The sequence below is a fragment of the Gekko japonicus genome, unplaced genomic scaffold (assembly GCF_001447785.1).
Source record: "Gekko japonicus isolate JY-2015 unplaced genomic scaffold, Gekko_japonicus_V1.1 scaffold78, whole genome shotgun sequence".
Taxonomy (NCBI): Eukaryota; Metazoa; Chordata; class Lepidosauria; order Squamata; family Gekkonidae; genus Gekko; species Gekko japonicus.
Window position 1 is genome coordinate 836,593 of NW_015165236.1, and position 20,234 is coordinate 856,826.

The 20,234-nt window shown below is 50.2% G+C and overlaps 1 protein-coding gene across 1 annotated transcript in view; it reads left to right on the top strand.

Annotated features, from left to right (window-relative positions):
- ABCC1 (ATP binding cassette subfamily C member 1) overlaps positions 1-20,234 on the top strand; it is a 97,994-nt gene that overhangs the window by 17,562 nt on the left and 60,198 nt on the right. Inside the window, exons 6-9 of the mRNA XM_015409879.1 lie at positions 5,756-5,817; positions 8,633-8,764; positions 12,122-12,349; positions 14,646-14,823. Coding sequence (XP_015265365.1) covers positions 5,756-5,817; positions 8,633-8,764; positions 12,122-12,349; positions 14,646-14,823 — 600 coding nt within the window. The remainder of the gene's footprint in view (positions 1-5,755; positions 5,818-8,632; positions 8,765-12,121; positions 12,350-14,645; positions 14,824-20,234) is intronic.

Here is a 20,234-nt window from a genome sequence, read left to right on the forward strand (position 1 = left end):
AAGAGCGGTCGGACTTTCTCCTGGTCCTTCAAAGAAGGGAGTTCCCCACCAGCGTTCTTGGAGTGCGCCTTAATGGAAAACCCGAATAAATTAAGGAATACGATCATACTGGAAACATTCCTCGGCTTGTCCACTTGGCCAAGGACGATGGAGGTGGGTGGGGGCCCCTCTGTGACTCAATGGGGGTTCAGCTAAGCCGCAAGAAGAGCAGCAGAAGAAACTCGAGAGCGGGGGGGGGGGTCTTCGGGTTGTTGGCATCGGCATGACTTGGGGGGGAAATAATCCGGACTGGGTGTGGCGGTGCCTAACCTCGAGGTGGCGTCTTGGGCCGGTGGTGCACGATTCCCTTTGGGGTGGTCTCGCCTGCTGCCTCGGAGCTGAGTCCCGGGGCGGAGGCCGTCATGAGCACGCTTCTGCCAGGCGGAGAGCGAGTGCGGAGGCCCGGGAAATCGCTTCGGGTTAGGCCAGCTCGCCCTCGGGCAGCAGAGGTGGGGTTTAATGCCAGGAGGTGGGGTTTCCGTTGACTCTGCTTTCCGAATAGCGTCGATCATCTGGCAGCGGAGTCTGCCTCCATTCCCGGGCTGGATTGGGGCCCGCAGGTGGGGAGTTGCTGCGGCCTGGCAGCCGGGAGTCTGAGCCGTGAGCCCAGAAGTCCTCGGTTCGAATGCTAAACAGCTGGCCAAACAAGGTTGTTAGTACTATTATTCATTCAGTTTACAGCCCGCCCTGTCCCACAAGGCTGCTCAGGGTGGCTTACAACCTGTAGTCCATAAAACAATAAAACAGTGAAGGCAATAAAACAGTCAGTGGCACAATAGACAATATCACCAAACCCCATGCCTCATATCAGGTGAATGTCGGTGCTCCTGTACCCAATAATATTATCTGACAGGAGGCACTGAAGAACAGGAGGAGGAGCAGATTGGATTTCGACCCTGCCCTTCACTACCCAAAGGCATCTCAGAGCGGCTTACACTCTCCTTTCCCTTCTCCTCCCCACAACAGGCACCCTCTGAGCAATGCTCCTTCTAAACTGCGGAGTCTTGTGAGCAAAAATCCTGCTTTGTGAGCTGCTCCTGGCATTAAAGTTGTGAGCGAGCGATTTGGCTATACTGCATGAATCCGTTTGCTCTGGAGCCCTCCTTCCTGGGCGAAGGCAAAAATGTGTGAGCCAGAGGCTAAAAAACTGCGAGCCAGCTCACACTAACTCAGCTTGGAGGGACACACTGTCTGTGAGGTGGGCGGGGCTGAGAGAGCTCTTTCCAGAACTGTCCTTAAGAGAACAGCTCTGAGAGAACTTGTGACTGACCCAAAGGTCACGCCAGCAGGTGCAAGTGGAGGAGTGGGGAATCAAACCCGGTTCTCCCAGGTTAGAGTCCGCCTCTCCTAACCACTACACCAAACTGGCTGTCACTGGAAAAGGGGCCATATTCTGTGTATTGCCTGATCTCTCTGATGGCCAACCCACGTCCCCTTTGCTTTGGCACTCCCCCTGGCTGCTGAGCTGGGAGGGACAGTCACAACCGTTCTGTGGGTCGGGCCTTGCTGGGCGGAAGGCTTTTGCTCCCTTGCTCTGTGCCCCAAGACTGAGTGCTCCTGTCCACAATGGCTGAGAGTGCAGCCTCCTTTCTGGTGTAGATGGGCGTACATGAAAAGAGCAGCAAACCAACAAGCCCGGTAAAACGCTGGGGCTGCCGCTGCCATGGACCTCTCACCAGTCTGGGGAGGTGCCAGCTGAGCTGGTTTGCCATTGCCTCCCTCTGCATCACAATGGTGGTTTTCCTTGGAGGTCTCCTATCCAATGATGAACCAGGGCTGAACCTGTTTAGCTTCTGAGCTTAGCCCTTCCTTTCCTTGGCCGTCTGCTCCTCCTCCTCCTCAAAGTCAGCGGCGGCTTTTCAGTCCCCGTGCTCCACATTTGGAGATGGGATGGGAAGGTGGCTATCTAGACCAGGGGTGTCGAACTCATTTGTTATGAGGGCTGGATCTGACATAAATGAGACCTCGTTGGGCCGGGCCACGTGTGTCATAAACTGTAATGCCAGGTAGCGGAGATATAAACTTCATAAAGGACACAAACACAAAATAAAAACTTAAAATAAAAACATGCGTAAAACATTAGCTCTGTAAACTGCAAACCTACTTTGGATTTATTGACATTCACCACAGAAATCTCATGCTCAGAGTTCTGAGTCCAGGACCCAGGTTAGAACATGAAATGGCTGAGCGATTAAGAGAGTCTGGCGAAGCAAGCGATGATGCAGCAGCAGCAACAGAACTGGAAGCAGGAGATGGACCAGTTCCACTGCGGGCCTGATGGAAGCCCTCTGGGGGCCTGATCTGGCCCCCGGGGCGCATGTTTGACACCCCTGATCTAGACTCTTGGAAGGGTTGTGTAGGAAACACGAAATGCTTTCTGGCCTTTCTGAATGGCCCGTTTTCTCACCGTAACAAGCCCCTTACACAAATATTGTTGAGTTGATGGTGAGGTTTCGGGGCATCCACTGTCTCTTCTTTAGATTTACTTGACTGTTCTGTCAGCGTATGGTGGATAGTCCAGGCTCGTCAGATTCTTGTCAGATCTGGGAAGCTAAGCAAGGTCGACCCTGGTTATTAGAATCGTAGAATCACACAAAGTTGGAAGCAGTGCTCCCTCTAAGCTGTGGAGCCTGGTGAGCAAAAATCCTACTTTGTGAGCTACTGGCATTATTGCTGTGAGCAAGCAATTTGTCAACTGCATCAATTAGTTTGCTCTGGAGCCCCATCCTTCCTGCGCTAAGACAAAAATGCGTGAGCCGGAGGCTAAAAAGCTGTGAGCTAGCTCACACTAACTCAGCTTAGAGGGAACACTAGTTGGAAGGTGGTCCTAGAGGTCATCTACTCCAACCCCCTGCTCGATGCAGGATCAGCCTAGAGCAGTGGTGGCGAACCTATGGCACGGGTGCCAGAGGTGGCACTCAGAGCCCTCTCTGTGGCACGCGTGCCATCGCCCTAGCCAGGCCCAGACCATCATTAAAGTGTCGAATTCTCTGCCAAATAATTTTAAGTAAATGAAAGCATTTGGGATTGCTTTCCTTACTTTGTTTGGATCATCTTAAGTTAGTGTATGAGTTGTTTTTTCTAAAGTAAAACCTCAGTATTCAGGTTAAATGGCCGTGTTGGCACTTTGCGATAAATGTGGGTTTTGGGTCGCAGTTTGGGCACGCGGTCTCTAAAAGGTTCGCCATCACTGGCCTAGAGCATTCCTGACAGGTGTTTGTCCAGCCGCTTCTTGAAGACTGCCAGGGAGGGGGGGGAGCCAGTTTGGTGTCGTGGTTAAGTGCGCGGACTCTAATCTGGGAGAACCGGGTTTGATTCCCCACTCCTCCACTTGCAGTTGCTGGTGTGACCTTGGGTCAGTCACAAGTTCTCTCAGAGCTGTTTTTTGAAAAGAGCAGTTTCTATCAAGAGCTCTCTCAGCCCCACCTGCCTCACAGGGTGTCTGTCGTGGGGAGGGGAAGGGAAAGGAGTTTGTCAGCCGCTCTGAGACTCCTTTGGGTAGTGAAGGGCCATGGGGCATAAATCCAATCTCCTCCTCCTCCCGAGGCAGCGGATTCCACTGCGGCACAACTCTCTCTGTCCAAAGGTTTTTCCTACGATCCAGCCAGTACCTTCCCGCTCTTAATTTAAACCCATTAAATTACTTGGATGGGAGTCCAGGGTTGCTACACGGAGGTCAAGCGATGGAAAACCCACCTCTGTGTCTCTGCCCGGATTTGATGGGCCAGGCTTGCCTGATCGTGTCAGATCTCGGAAGCGAAACAGGTGCGGCCCCGGTTCCTAACTGGATGGGAGACCTCCAAAGGATGCCAGGGTTTCTGATGCGGAGGCAGGGCCATGGCAAACCACCTCCGAACGACTCTCGCCTTGAAAACATCACGGGGCTGCCATGAGTCAACTGTGACGTGAAGGCCTTTCCTACCACCAGGGTGGGAAGAAGGTTCCATTCCAAAACAGCTTTCCTGTGTTTTCCCACCTTTTCCATTAAGAATCGAAGTGGAGTCCAGCATTTTTGTCTCGATGTATCCGTCGCTCCCCCCCGTTCCCTCTATATCGTTGCGTCATATTTCCCAGAGCCTGCCTGGAAAATGTTTACTCACGTCTCTTTTTGTAGAAAAAGCCCAGCAGGAACTCATTAGCATAATTGGCCACACCCAACAGCAGGAACTCATTAGCATATTAGGCCACACCCCGACAGCACAGCTCATTGGCGTATTAGGCCGCACCCCCATGTTACCAGAAGTGTGGTCATCCAGCCACACCCACCTTTTGCTTGTTATTCTGTTTACCTTGTTTGTTGTCAAAACCCAGGGCTTTTTTTTTTTGTAGCAGGGACTCCTTTGCATGTTAGGCCGCACACCCCTAATGTAGCCAATCCTGATTAGTTTCTGCTGTTGGGTGTGGCCTGTTATGCTAATGAGTTCCTGCTGGGCGTGGCCAACTCGGGAGCCAGCCTGAACTCCGTTCCTGTGCGTTCCTGCCCAAAAATAGCCCTGCTCACGTGTAACGGGAAAGAGCCCTGACCTGGCTAGCCCAGGCTAGGCCGATCTCGTCCGATCTCGGAAGCTAAGCAGGGTCGGCCCTGGCTAGTATTTGGATGGGAGACCTCCGAGGAATACCAGGGTCGTAACGTACAGGCAGGCCATGGCAAGCCATCTCTTAACGTCTCTCGCCTTGGAAACCCTACGGGTACACCATAAATCGGCTCTGACTTGACGGCACTTTCGACCACCAATTATTTATTTATTTATTTATTATTATTATTATTATTATTATTATTATTATTATTATTGATGATGATGATGATAAATAATTAATAATTATCGTATGAGGAGATCTGAAGATTGTCTGGCAGCCTGAAGCCCTAAGCTCTTCCAACTGGAAGGGAATATGCAGGCAGGCTTGGGTTTCTAAACGATGCCTTGTTTTTGGCCTTTCCACAGATCAGGCATTGGTTGTTGATTTGGCAAGTTGATCAGGCGCTCTGCATATATTTATTTGGATGTGTTTTTTAAATTTTGCTTTTCAGCCAACGATCAGCTGCCAAGATGGTTTTGTGGCCACTCAATACAAAATAAAAGTTCCACTGCAAAGGCGCTCGCGGAGGGAGGTTCTCAGTGAGGTCCAGGCATGGTGGGAAGGGCACTGGGTTGCAGTCGCTTTTCCCTCTCGCCTTACCGGTGGTAACGGGGGGGGGTTGGAGATTATCTACATAGCAGAAGTTGGGAAAAGCATAATAGCAATTGGGCCTGATTAGGCAGCGGCTAGACCTGTAGGAGCTGCGGTGGCTCAAGTGGTTAAGACGCTGAACTGCAGGCTGTGGAAGGTCGGTAGTTCAGTAGTTCGAGACCCGGGTGCCGCAAGACGGAGTGAGCTCCCGTCTCTGGTCCCAGCTCCTGCCAACCTAGCAGTTCAAAAACAAGAAATTGCAAGTAGATAAATAGGTACCACTTTGGTGGGAAGAAGGTAACAGCGTTCTTTGCGCCTTGGTGTTTAGTCATGCCGGCCACATGACCACGGAAACGTCTTCGGACAGCGCTGACTCTTCGGCTTTGAAACAGAGATGAGCACCGCAGCCCTAGAGTCGGACTCGACTGGCTTTCGAGCAAGGGAACCTTAACCTTTACCTTTAGACCTGTAGAGCTCTGTGGGGTAAAAGTCCTTTTGCTGTTTGGCCCCCGCGGTTAACAGTCTCCCTCTTTCCTCCCCCCGTTAGAACCCTTGTCCGGAGTCTGGTGCTTCGTTCCTGTCCAAAATCTCCTTTTGGTGGATCACGGGGTGAGTGCCTGGAATGCAGAACTCCAGCCAGGAGGTTCTTACATGTCTGCTTTTAGGGAAAGTTCACTCCGGGTTCTCTTGGCCACAGCCGTGGGCCTTGCAGGAATGGAAATGCCACACTGAGATTTGGACCCTTGTGCCATCTCTGCTTCTCTCTCTCTCTCTCTCTCTCTCTCTCCTTGTTTCCAAGCAAAATATATAGGTGAGCGTGTGTTTAATTTGAGCAATGGGCACTGAAAACTCGGGACTTTTCTTTCATTGGAAAAGCTCCTGGATTATCGATAGGCGTCGTCTTTAATTTTTGGGTTCAGCTACCAAACGTGACATCTGCCCAGACTGAGACGTGTACCAGGTCCACGGCATGTCAATTTTAAATCCTCTATTTTACTTAACAATATTTATAAACTGCCTCTCCGGCAGAAATTGCCCGAGGTGATACAGAAAACTAACGGCCTCCGTTTGCAGTGTTTTTCGAAAGTGGCATAAAGCTTGTATAGATTCGGGTCCGTGTATATATTTATTTGTTTTATTTCATTATATTTCTATCCCCTCCCCGCGAACGGGCTCAGGGCGGCTTACATTTTAGGGCACCGTGTGCCAAATATAAAAACATATAAAAACAGATAAGACAGGATAAAAACAACCACATTTTACAATTAAAGTGCTCAGTGATGCTAGTCCTTCAATCGCATTTAGATGGCGTACTGTAAATGTAACAGAAGGTCCCGATTCAGCGGTGACTGATCTATCACGATGTCATGGCTCAATCTTTATATAGGGCCAGCCCACTACCCTGTTGTTACTAATGATAATAGTTGGTGATAGTGGTAGTGGCGGCTCCTAGTTGAAAGCCTGGCGGAAGAGCTCCGTCTTGCAGGCCCTGCGGAACTGTAAAAGGTCCCGCAGGGCCCTGATCTCCTCCGGGAGCTCGTTCCAACAGGTAGGAGCTGCCACTGAGAAGGCTCTGGCCCTGGTTGCGGCGAGCCTGGCCTCCCTGGGGCCTGGAATCACTAGCCGATGTTGTGACCCCGACCGTAGTGCTCTCTGGGGTATGTGTGGGGAAAGGCGGTGTAAGTGTAAGTGCAGTGTACTGATAGTGCAGTGTACTAAAGCGCAGTGTACTAATAGTGTAGTAAAAAAAAAACCCGGCCAAATAACACTAGCTTGACGATGCAGGTGGCTCCATAAAGCAGGGGCCACCACTGAAAAGCCTCCGCTCTATGACCTTGCTGATCTTGCTTTGCATAGAGACAGGACTTGAAGATGAGCTTCATCAGATGACTCAAGAGAATCGGAGGCTCACACAGAATTATTTATTTATATCCCGCCCTTCCCACGAGTGGGCTCTGGGTGGCTCACAGCAATAAATCTAGGGATCTGGGTGTTCTGGTTGATCACAAGCTAAACATGAGCCTGCAGTGCGATGTGGCTGCGAAGAAAGCTAATGCAATCTTAGGATGCATTAACACAAGCCTTGTGTCCAGATCATGGGAGGTGGTATTTCCACTCTATTCGGCTATGGCCAGGCCTCACCTGGAGTCCTGCGTCCAGTTTTGGGCACCATATTTTAGGAAGGACGTTGACAAGCTCGAGCGTATCCAGAAGAGGGCGACGAGGATGGTGAGAGGGTTGGAATCCAAAAGTCTTATGAGGAAAGGCTGAAAGAGTTGAGTCTGTTTAGCCTGGGAAAGAGAAGGCTTAGAGGGGACATGATTGCAGTCTTCAAGTATTTGAAGGGCTGTCATGTAGAAGATGGAACAGATCTGTTCTCTCTTGCTCCGAATTGCAAGACTAGATCTAACGGGTGGAAATGACAATGGAGTCGTTACCGGCTAAATATCAGGAGAAACTTCCTAACTGGAAGAGTGGTTGAGCAGTGGAACAGACTGCCTCGGGAGGTGGTGGATGCTCCTTTGCTGGACGTTTCCATGCAGAGGCTGGACGGCCATCTTTCGGGTATGTTGTAGGGCTCTCTTTCGGCTCTGCTCCTGCAGAGTGCAGGGGGTTGGACTAGATGACCTGCAAGGTCCCTTCCAACTCTAACATTCTATGATTCTATGATACTATAATACAATCTTAAAAAGAAGTCAATCAGACAATAAATAACAATATTACATTAATACAGTAATACCAATTTAAAACATTTAAAGTGGGCAGGGCAGCGCAGAACATTAAAACATGAGTTACAATTTAAACAGTTCTAAAACCATAATAAAGTGCTAGTGGTCGTTGTTGTTCCTATGACGGTAGCAGCCATTATTCGAAGTTCTCAGCTCGCAGTCAGCTCACGGTGTTCATTTTGATTGGCCTAGCAGTGCCTGCTGTTCTTTAGGCTGTTGGTGGCAATTTCCGGAATCCAGGGCCCTTTCCCATTCAACCATACGATGTTCTTCATTGGTGGTGGTGGCGGCTCCCAAAAGCCTGGTGGAAGAGCTCCGTCTTACAGGCCCTGCGGAACTGTAAAAGGTCCCGCAGGGCCCCGATCTCCTCCAGGAGCTCATTCCACCAGGATGGGGCCGCCACTGAGAAAGCCCTGGTCCTGGTCGTCTTGGAAATTTAGGGCAAGGCCTAGATAGGGACCTTAGTAGGGTATAATGCCATACAATCCCCCTTCGAAAGCAGCCTTTATCTTTAGGGGAACCGATCTTTATAGTCTGGAGATATAGTCTAGAGATTTCAAGGCCTCGCCTAGAAGTTGACAACCCCAGTCGAAATATTTATTCACACTAAATGGCTGATGGATAAATAGTTCCAGGTGGGTCTCGTTTTCTTCCCTTCCCTATCTCTGACTTAAATAACCTCTTTTCCGATACAGGTTGATGGTCCAGGGGTATCGGCATCCGCTGGAAGCGAAAGACCTGTGGTCGTTAAACAAGGAGGACATGTCGGAAGAGGTGGTGCCAGGCTTGGTTAAGAACTGGGCGAAGGAGTGCGCAAAGGCGAAAGGGTGAGCTCTCTTGCAAGGATGGTGAGAGGGTTTGAATCCAAGTCTTACGAGGAAAGGCTGAAAGAGTTGGGTCTCTTTAGCCTGGGAAAGAGAAGGCTTAGAGGGGACATGATTGCAGTCTTCAAGTATTTGAAGGGCTGTCATGTAGAAGATGGAGCGGATCTATTCTCTCTTGCTCCGGATTGCAAGACTAGATCTAACGAGTGGGAATTACAAGGGAGTCGATACCGGCTGAATAGCAGGAGAAACTTCCTAACTGTTTGAGTGTTTGAGCAGTGGAACAGTCTGCCTTGGGAGGGGGTGGATGCTCCTTCGCTGGACGTTTTCATGCAGAGGCTGGACGACCACCTTTTGGGTATGTTGTAGGGCTCTCTTTCGGCTGTGCTCCTGCAGAGTGCAGGGGGTTGGACTAGATGACCTGCAAGGTCCCTTCCAACTCTAACATTCTATGATTCTTACGCTGGAAAACCCTGACCCTGGCACTCGACAGGGCGCATCGGCCGAACTCTTTTCTCGCTAACCAAAGAAACTGTTTCATTTCAGTTGTAAGTTGCCTTGAGTTCTGCAGGGGCGAATAAATGATGTAAACACATCAGTGGAATAAAAGTAGTTCAGGCCGCCCATCGGAGGGCATCACTTTGACAAACAGCTGTGAACGAGGGGCACCGTCCCTTTGCTTCCAGCTCCCCCCCCCCCAGCAGTTTCCTCCTGGAGACTTGGAAGATGCTCCTGTTTCTATCCCCATTACCTGTTCCGCTTGCTCAAGAGAACTTTCCATTCTCTCTCTCTTTTTTTTGAAGCATATAATTTAGCAAAAGCTCACCTCCCTCACTCGCGAACCTCTCTCGTCCTCAGATAAAAATATCCACAATTCTTCCCCGTTTTGGCGGAGGCAGCCACTCTGGCTCTTTGCTTAATGGCAGAGGACAGAAATAAACCGCTGATTTACTTTGTCGTGTTCCTTTACTTGTCCTGCCCGCTCTTTGTGTTCTCTGACCCAAACTTGAGTCTCTAGCTTTGTCTTCCATTTTTGTATTTTTTCACGAGTAATCTTATTTCTTTTTCCTTTTGTAATTTCCCATTTCCGTCACTTTGCTGGGCCTGTCTGGTTTCCCTTTCCAGCTACCTGTCTTTGGATACTTCCGCTTGCTAACCAAGATTGCTTTCGTAGATGCGAAGATATTGGCGGTTAAAATGTGTTCTGTGCGATTGTGTGTCTTTGTGCGCTGAGCATAGCCCAATCGTGCTATTTGGGCTCACGGGGCTCAGGGCTGAACGGTCATGGGAGTCGCCTAACCTTTTTAAAGAACCTTCTCCTCAGTAAATTTTGAAGTGTAACTTGAGGGTACTGGGACTGCAGCCAGTTTGGTATAGTGGTTAAGTGCGCAGACTCTAATCTGGGAGAGCCGGGTTTGATTCCCCACTCCTCCACATGCAGTGAGCTGTGTAACCTTGGGTCAGTCACAAGTTCTTTCAGAGCTGTTCTCTCAAGAGCAGTCCTCGAACGAGCTCTCTCAGCCCCACCTCCTTCACAGGGTGTCTGTTGTGGGGAAGGGAAGGGAAAGGAGATTGTAAGCCGCTCTGAGACTCCTTTGGGTAGTGAAGGGCGGGGTATAAATCTAAACTCTTCATATGCTTGTATTATGCAAAATTCTCTGGGACAGAAAACTAATTGGATGCCCTCAAAAGTATTTGCAGAGGCCATTGCTTGCGCACTTGACTGCTTATCCCAGGCAAAAAAGTTCAGGGTTTTCTGTCAAATTGTTTTGACAGAAACTATGGGGAATTTCAGACAGGCGATAGATTCCGGAAGGGAACCGGTTCTCAAACGGGTTCTGGTCTGTCATTTCAGACAGAACCCATTTGAGAACCGGTTCCCTTCCGGAATCTGTTTGCCATTTCATACACAAACGCTTCAGTCCCATTTAGGAACCGGGACTAAAGCGTTTTACCTGTCATCCATTCCCAAGTGGTCTCCAGTGTCCTCTCCCGGTTCCGATATGCTTTTTTCCCGCCTTTTTTCACCCGCGTGGGCGATCTCTGGCTGGTTTTTTTTTAATGTTCAATTTATAGCGTTATAGCGCTATAGCGCTATAACAGTATAACGGAATAGCATTATACCAATCCCACTGGAATGTATGGAGTGTTTTGTTATACTGCTATAGCACTATAAATCGAACGTTTTTTTTAAAAAAACAATCACCTGTGCGGGAGGAAAACGGCAGGAAAACAAAGCGGTGCAAGTCTGAAATGCCAAACCGCTTCTGATCCGGCTCATTTCCGGTAGGGGCAAGCCCTGTGTGAAATGGCAGCCTTGTACCGTTTCACTCAAAACGGATGATTGCCGGCTTGAAACCGGGTGAAACTGGGTAATGTGAAATTCCCCTATATGTATTAGCTTATTCACTTCATTTACACCTTGTCTCCCCCCACCCCCAGCAATGGGGACCCAAAGTAGCTTACATTGTTCTCCTCTCCTGCATTTTATGCTCACAACCAGGGCTATTTTCGGGCAGGAACGCACAGGAACGGAGTTCCGGCTGGCTCCCGAGTTTGCCACGCCCAGCAGGAACTCATTAGCATAATAGGCCACACCCAACAGCAGGAACTCCTTAGGATTGGCTGCATTAGGGGTGTGTGGCCTGACATGCAAAAAGGCCCTGGGTTTTGACAACAAGCAAGGTAAAGAGAATAAGAAGCAAAAGGTGGGTGTGGCTGGATGACCACACTTCTGGTAACATGGGGGTGTGGCCTAACATGCCAATGAGTTGTGCTGTCAGAGGTGTGGCCTAATATGCTAATGAGTTCCTGCTGTTGGGTGTGGCCTATTATGCTAATAAGTTCCTGCTGGGCTTTTTCTACAAAAAAAAGCCCTGCTCACAACCAATGCTCCCTCTAAACTGGAGTCTTGTGAGCAAAAATTCTACTTTGTGAGCTGCCGGCATCAATGTTGTGAGTGAGCAATTTCGCTGTTGCATAAATTAGTTTGCCCTGGAGCCCTCCTTCCTGAGCTAAGACAAAAATGTGTGAGCCAGAGGCTAAAAAACTGTGAGCTAGTTCACACTGACCCAGCTTAGAGGGAACACTGCTCACGACACCCCTGTGAGGTAGATTCGGCTGGGAGAGTATGCCTGACCCAAGGTTATCCAGCAGACTTGGACATATGGGGGATTTGAACCTGGGTCTCTTAAGGCCTAGTCCAGAACTCTCTAGCTACCACACCACACTGCTTCCTAATGTTCAGGGGTTTCATGTACATACTACTGTTTTTGGTTGGTACAAATATGGCCGAAAGGGAGTGTGTGTGTGCGCTGAGCGGCACTGAGTGTAGCCCCTCTGGGCACTTTTCTCTCACAGGCAACCCGCGCCAATGATGTACTCGCCCAAGAAGTCCGCGAAGCCCAGCGGCTCGAGCGGGGACGTGACAGAGGAGGCCGAGGCCCTGATCCTGAAGCCGTGCCGGCGGGAGAGGGAGCCGTCCCTCTTCAAGGTGTTGTACAAGACCTTCGGTCCCTACTTCCTGATGAGCTTCCTCTTCAAGGCCTTCCACGACCTCATGATGTTCACGGGGCCTGAAATCCTCAAGTGAGTCGGGGCGGGCTCTCCTTGCCGCGTCGTGAAATAGCTTGGGTCGCGCCCCGCCTCCCCGCTGCATCACGGTGACTTAAAGGGTTGCTCATCGAATGGCCGTCTCTGCGGTCGCGCTTCTGTCCCTCTGCCAATTCTTACCCCATTGAAGAAGAAGAAGAGGAGGAGTTTGGATTTATACCCCGCCCTTCACTACCAAAAAGTGTCTCAGAGCGGCACACAAACTCCTTCCCCTTCCCCTCCCCACAACAGACACCCTGGGAGGTGGGTGGGGCTGAGAGAGCTCTTGACAGAAACTGCTCTTTTTCAAGGACAGCTTTTATCAGAACTACGGCTTGCCCAAGGTCATCCAGCAGGTGCAAGTGGAGGAGTGGGGAATCAAACCCGGTTCTCCCAGATTAGAGTCCGCGCACTTAACCTCTACACCAAACTGGCTCTCTTGATAGGACACCTGGGCATGTTAACACAAAACAAAGCAAGGCTTCACTGGCCCCTATCAGATAAAGATGCAGAGATTACACATTCAGTCGCTGAGTTTTGTGCATTAATTCTTAGACTGCGGGAATCGCATTTTCAAAGTTCTTAAATTCAGATTTCTATTTCTGTATGTTATGACTGGGGGGGGGGTTCTTCTCTCTCCCTCACATATTATGCTTACTCTGTATGTTGGTCTTAAGACTGTAATAATAAAACTAAAACATAGTAGAGGGGAACAGAGAAGAGATGTGTGCCACCTTTCGTAATTACACAATTTATTTGTTTAGTCACTTAATCTGTACCCAGCCTTTCTCCCTTAATGGGCACCCAAAGCGGTTTACATCAGTCTCCTCTCCTTCGTTTTTGTCCTCACAACAACCCTGTGAGGTAGGGTAGGCTGAAAGTATGACTTCCCCAGAAGAAGAGGAGGAGGAGGAGGAGATTGGATTTATACCCCACTCTTAACTACCCGAAGGAGTCTCAGACTGGCTTTCAATCTCCTTTCCCTTCCCCTCCCCACAACGGATACCCTGTGAAGGAGGTGGGGCTGAGAGCTCGTTCGAGGACTGCTCTTGAGAGAACAGCTCTGAAAGAACTTGCTCCAGGAGAACTTGTGACTGACCCAAGGTCACCCCAGCAGCTGCATGCGGAGGAGAGGGGAATCGAGATTCTCCCAGATTACAGTCTGCGCTCCTAACCATGACACCAAACTGGCCCCCAAGGTCACCTAGCAAGCTTCCATGGCGCAAGCGGGGATTTGAACCTGGGTCTGCCAGATACTAGTGTGACACTCTTAGCTACTATGCCCCACAATGAAAGAAGAGAAGTTAAAACTGTTGAATGGAGGAGGACTGGGCCGCTTTTGCGCACTTGGGAGAAGCCCCAGGTATTTCCCCGTGGCTGGTCTGTTTGGACTGTTCCTGGTGTGTAACTGCACGGGGGGGGGGGTGTGTCGCTTGATGGAACAACAGCCGTGGGCAAGTTCGGCCTTCTTTTGTGCTTTGAAATAGTCCAGGGGGTCACTTAGGGCCCTTTCCGCTGAGCACTACAGTCCAGTTGGCTACCGTTAGCCCTGTGAGGAAGGTCACTGTGGATCCTGTCGGAGCTCTGAGGCCATGAATCTTGTGTCTGGCCCAAGGCCGCCCGCTGCCTCAGTGGCTTAGCGCACCCTAGGCCCCCCAGCCCTGTGTCCCAGTTCTTCATCTGCCGGCCCTCGGCTTCTGTGTTCCCCCCTCGCCTTTTGCTTGTTGGCAGAGTTTAAACATGCAGAGGAAGGGGGCACCAACTGTTTAAAGAAAATAACTCGGTTTATTAAAGAAATAAACTCTGATAGAACAGAGGAGAGGGAGAGAGGCTTAACTAACAGACTAACTGCTGTGAGAGGCAGCAGCACAGGGGGAGGGCCCAGTTGGAGCAGGAAGTCTCCATGGAGCCAATCAGGAGAAGGAAGGACGTAATTTGAAATTGTGGGAAGTGCCTAATCTGGCTATGCTAACTAGCAGTCCTTCAGAAGAAGAGAGAAGAGATTGGATTTGTACCCCGCCCTTCACAACCCGCAGGAGCCTCAGAGCGGTTTACAGTCTCCTTTCCCTTCCCACAACAACCCTGTGAGGTAGGTGGGGCTGAGAGGGCTCTTTTGAGAACTGCTCCTGAGAGAACAGCTCCAAGAGAACTTGTGACTGACCCAAGGTCACACCAGCAGCTGCATGTGGATTAGAGTCCGCGCTCCTAACTGGCACTCCCCTATGGGCTGTGCTTCTGATGTTCTTCAAGTAGGTGCATGATAAAACTTGCATGTCCCCTCATTGTTTTCCAGGCTGCTGATTAAGTTTGTGAACGACAAAGACGCTCCCAGCTGGCAGGGCTACTTCTACACGGCCCTCCTCTTCATCTGCGCCGGCCTGCAGACCCTCGTCCTCCACCAGTACTTCCACATCTGCTTTGTGACGGGAATGCGGCTGAAGACTGCCGTGATCGGTGCCGTCTACAGAAAGGTGATGAATGGGAATGGAGGACATCAGGGTGGGCGGGTGCTCTTGTGATCCGCTTTTCCGTGCATGAAGCTTTGATAATGCTGCTCCTTAATGTTCAGATCGGCTCTTGGAGCTCAAATCCATTTACGTGCATTATCTTAAAACAAAGTTCGAGTCCAGTGGCACCTGTAAAACCAACAAGGTTTGATTCTGGGTATAAGCTTTCATGTGCATGCACACCGCTGAGACCAACGAAGTTTGATTCTGGATATAAGTTTTTGTGTGCATGCACACCTCTGAGACCAACAAGGTTTGATTCTGGGTGTCAGCTTGCGCAAGCATGAACGTCTTTGAGACCAACAAGGTTTGATTCTGGGTGTCAGCTTGTGCAAGCATGCACATCTTTAAGACCAACAAGGTTGTAATAAGCTTTCATGTGTATGCACACCTTTGAGACCAACAAGGGTCACACGGGCCGGATATCGCAGGGGGGAGGCGTGGCTGTTTGCCTCGCAACGAAATTACGCGCGACTGCGCGATCAGGCATCCCCTCGAGGTCCCATGGTTAGAGGGGAGGTGCCGATCACACGACGCGCCAAAGTAGCGGCGCGGCACGACGGGGTTGTAGGTTTTTTTTTTTTTTAAATTGAACCGGAAGTATGCGCATGCCCCGTTGGGTGCTTGTGCGCATCCCTGGAGACTTCGCGGAAAAAAACCCTTTTTGCAATGGGGCATGGGCGGCCGCCGGATACCACCGGAAACTCGATCAGACGCCCGCCCTTGCCCCGCGGTTTCCCAGAAACTAGTACCTCCAAGGTACTAGTTTTTAACCACGCATCTTCGGCGGGAAGCCTCAGGTGCGCCACGGGAGCTCTACGCTTCTCAGATGTGGCGGTGAGATCGCGCCCGGAAAATCCGCCGATCTTCCGTCACAGTAGCGTGGCTACCGCTCCTTGTGACCGCAGCCAAGGTTTGATTCTGAGTGTCAGCTTGCGCAAGGATGCACATCTTTAAGACCAACAAGGTTTGATTCTGGGTATAAGCTTTTGTGTGCATGCACACCTTTGAGACCGACAAGGTTTGATTCTGGGTGTCAGATTTTTTTTTTCAACGAGTAAAATATGTATTAAAAAGAGAAAAAGGGTTACAAGCATACTTTTAGCGCTGCACCAGATCAGCAGCCAGAAGGACAAATAAAAGTTGGTCGTAATTGCATCCTTCTTTCCCTGGTTCTAAATTTACTCCACTAGGTGTTGAAACAGCAGGCAATTTCAAGCTTAGGAAGTTACAAAAGGTTCTGAAGACGTTTCATTACCTCGGCTCTCTGCAGGGATTTTCTGAGAGTCTCTCGAAGCAGATTGTCAAGAAGCAAGGAAACCAGGAGTCCCAGAAAGCAGATAGACAGGTGGTGGTTCCTCAAAAGGGCAGGAAAAGTGTCAGGGAGTTGGCATGGGACATTTCTGGAGCAGGGCAGCTGGGAATTAGCGGGCCTAGGCCGAGGCTTCTGTTGGATTCTTACTGGCCCCGGTTAGCACAAGGTGCGAGAGACTGGTGTGAGTCGGTGGTGTCTTGCCAGGAAGTGGGCGAGAGTGTGTGCAAGGTCAGGGCGTCTATTCTGGGGAAATTTGGGAGGACTGGCAGGGGGCTGCTGGACTTTGAAAGGGACAAGTGGATAGAGATGCAAAATTTCCGGAAATTTTGAAGCTCGGGAAAAAAAACAGTTTTTGCCCGGAAAAAAATGGAAATTTTCGGAAAAATTGGGGGGGGGGGGGAAATGCTACATTAGCACTTCTTTTTTCTTTTCCAGATTGAAAGTCATTCTGTTACTTTAGGAACACAAATTTGACTATGGACATTTTTACTTGGCATGAAATTATCACAACTAGCATATTAAAAATATAGTGTATCCAAACAATTATTACAAACAGAATACCCACCCACATGCAAAAAGAAAACTGAAACCTTTTTCTTTTCTTGAGACAATAGCACCTCCTAAAGGAAGAAATGCACCTTGTTCTTGCATTGGAGAGTTCAGTTTGTAACCTAGGACTTGCTTGTCCTCAGTGCACAGAAATTAGATCAATCTGATACCATACGTATTTTTTTAGAAATGGTTTGGAAAATATTTGAACACCTTGTCTTAAAATATTTTATTCATCATGTTAAAATAAAATATTCCATAATCATTTTTTCCCTTTTCTTTTTTCAATTTTTCCAATTTGGGGGGGGGGGACAAAAAAGGCTTCCGGAAAAAACCTGGTTTCCCCCTGAATTTTTCCGGTTTTTTTTCGGGCTTTCACATCCCTACAAGCTGAAAGAAGGGGTTCCTGAGGCCAAGGAGTCAGTGACTGATCGTGCATGCACATCTTTAAGACCAACAAAGTTTGATTCTGGGCATAAGCTTTTGTGTGGTGTCTGAAGAAGTGTGCATGTCTTCATGGTGCCCCACTGGTCTCACACTTTGTTCTGTTGCTTCAGGCCAACATGGCTGCCCACCCGGAATCCTTACAAGAGCCCTGTGAAGTAGGCCAATAGTGTCATGAGAGAGAAAGAGAGAATATTGCAACAAGCCCAAAAGTGGCCAAGATTTGTGTGCGAACGTGACCTAATTGCTGTGCTCACACGTCCGTCTCGCCACCATTACATGCTTAAGAATTCCTGATTTGGATCAAGAACCCTGGACTGAGTGGCAGTTCACTCACTCTTCCCACCAACTGGGATCCTGTTCCTGGGTTAAACCGTGGTTTGGAATCCTGGTTTGTGGGAAGTAAACACATGGTGATTCGGTCCGGCATCTGCACGTGTATTGCACCGTGAACCAGAATTCGTTTTCGCTCTAGGAAACATTAATTGCGCTCTGCTCAAGGGGTCTCTGTGTGTGCGCGCGTGCACTCCCGTGAGCCCACCTCTCACGCACAAATCAGTCAGCAGCCCATGAGTGGTTCTGTCTGGCATTGCTGTGTTTGTTTAGAAGTTCCCCCTGGAGACAGCTGCTCAAAAAGGGACTTGCGCCTTCGAAGCGTCTCTTGGCAACTTTCTGACTTCTCCCTTGGGAATGGCACAGGCAGGCTTACAGTTACTGACCAGGGGATTTGGCGGCACAGATCTCTGTCCCTCTTCCCTAGAGAGGGGAAGCTCTTCTCTGCTGTTTTGCGCTGAGCTGGATCTTCGCTTTCGACTCTCTACTTTGCAACACAGAAGTGTCTGAGAGAGTACAGCATCTGGGTTCGTTTAGTACACCGTCCTTCTGCAGTTTGTGTCTTTCCCGGCCATAAGCCAATAGAATCAGGAAATCGCAACATCTAATGGCTGAACCGAGTCCAACTGGATGGAGCGGAAAGGTTTTCAGTTCTCTGCTCAGCAGAGACGGCGCCACCGAGAAAGTTCTGCTAGGCTTCCCATGAGATGTCCAGGGCATTAAAAACCACAGTGGACTGGTGGCCAGTGCAGCCCTTCCAGTGCCAGTATAATATGCCAGATTGCATTCAACAATGGCAACGGTATCGTGAACAATCTTCAAGGACAGCCCCATCTAGAGTGCACTGGCAGTCTAGTTCAGAGGTCACAAAGGTACAGAAGATCATTTATTTATTTATTTATTTATTTATTTATTTTGCGATTTATATCCCGCCCTACCCTTACGGCCCAGGGCGGCAAACAAGCGGCAGCGCCGGAGATAAAACATAAATACATTAAAACCTTAACAAATTTAAACTAAAATGGTGCTCTACAATTCAATTTTAAAACTTCAAGATGGTCGATATCCCTCACTGGCGGCCGATGGTAGACGAAAAACAGGAACGCCAGGGTAATGTTCCTCTTGGGGCAGCAACAACCCTTGCCCCTTTTTAAGCCAGGGAGATGGAAAGTCAAGCCACGGTGGTGGTAACGTGGCAGCGGCGGCGGCTCCTACTCGAAAGCCTGGCGGAAGAGCTCCGTCTTGCAGGCCCTGCGGAACTGTACCAGGTCCCGCAGGGCCCGGATCTCCGCCGGGAGCTCGTTCCACCAGGTAGGAGCCGCCACCGAGAAAGCCCTGGCTTTAGTTAGGGCAAGCTTGATATCCCGGGGACCTGGAACCTCTAAAAGGTCCAGACTCCCCGACCGCAGCGCTCTTGGGGGAACATATGGGGAGAGGCGGTCCCTCAGGTAGGCTGGACCCAGGCCATTCAGGGCTTTAAAGGTAAGAACCAGCACTTTGAAACGAATTCGGTACGCTATAGGCAGCCAGTGCAGCGCTTGCAGCACCGGCCGGATGTGGTCCCTCCTTGAGAGACCCATCAGCAGCCTAGCCGCAGCATTCTGCACTAGCTGCAGCTTCCGGATTAGCGACAAAGGCAGCCCCAAGTAGAGAGCGTTACAGTAGTCTAGCCTCGAGGTGACCGTCGCGTGGATCACAGTGGCCAGGTCCTCGCGGCTGAGATAGGGGACCAACTGCCGGGCCAGCCGAAGATGATAGAAGGCTGACCTAGCTGTGGCTGCCACCTGGGCCTCCATTGTTAGTGAAGAGTCCAGGAGCACTCCTAAACTCCTAACCTCCCGCATAGGCACCAAAGGCACCCCGCCGAAGGTCGGGAGAAGGAGCCCTAACTCCCGGCCGGTCCGACACAGGCCCAGGACCTCCGTCTTTGCCGGGTTTAATTTCAACCGACTCAGCCTGAGCCAACCAGCCACGGCTTGTAACGCCTGAGAAAGGTCATCGGGACCAGAGTCCGAACGGCCGTCCAACATCAGATAGAGCTGGGTGTCATCAGCATACTGATGACACCCAAGCCCATACCTCCGGACAATCTGGGCGAGGGGGCGCATGTAGATATTAAATAGCATTGGGGACAACACGGCTCCCTGGGGCACTCCACACTCAAGGGGGTGCCTTCGGGACCGCTGGTTCCCCATTACCACCCTCTGTCCCCGACCCTGGAGAAAGGAGACCAGCCATTGAAGGGCAAGCCCCTTTACTCCCACGTCGGCTTCAGACCTTTGGTCACATGAGCTTAATAATAAAGGAAAGGCTAAAGCCCAAACAGAGTTCTATCCTTCTGAGCTCGTTGACTTAGATGGGTGTAACTGCTTAGGATCACACTGAGAATGCTTAGGCAGGTTTAAATTCTGGAATCTTTCACGACAGAAAAAGGAGTGCTTTACATGAGAAGACTGGGGGGTGCATCCTATCCAGGCAGTTTTGAACCCCATCTCCTCTCGCCAGGGCTTTTTTTGTAGAAAAAGCCCAGCAGGAACTCATTAGCATAATGGGCCACGCCCAACAGCATATTAGGCCACACCCCAGACAGTACAGCACATTAGCATATTAGGCCACACCCCATACCTTCCCTTGGCTTGCCCGGGCACCCCGTGACTGTGGGGCACCCGGGCAAACCGGCCCTTGGACAGGCTGGGGAAGGTACGGGGAGGCATTTAAATGCCTCAGAGTAGCG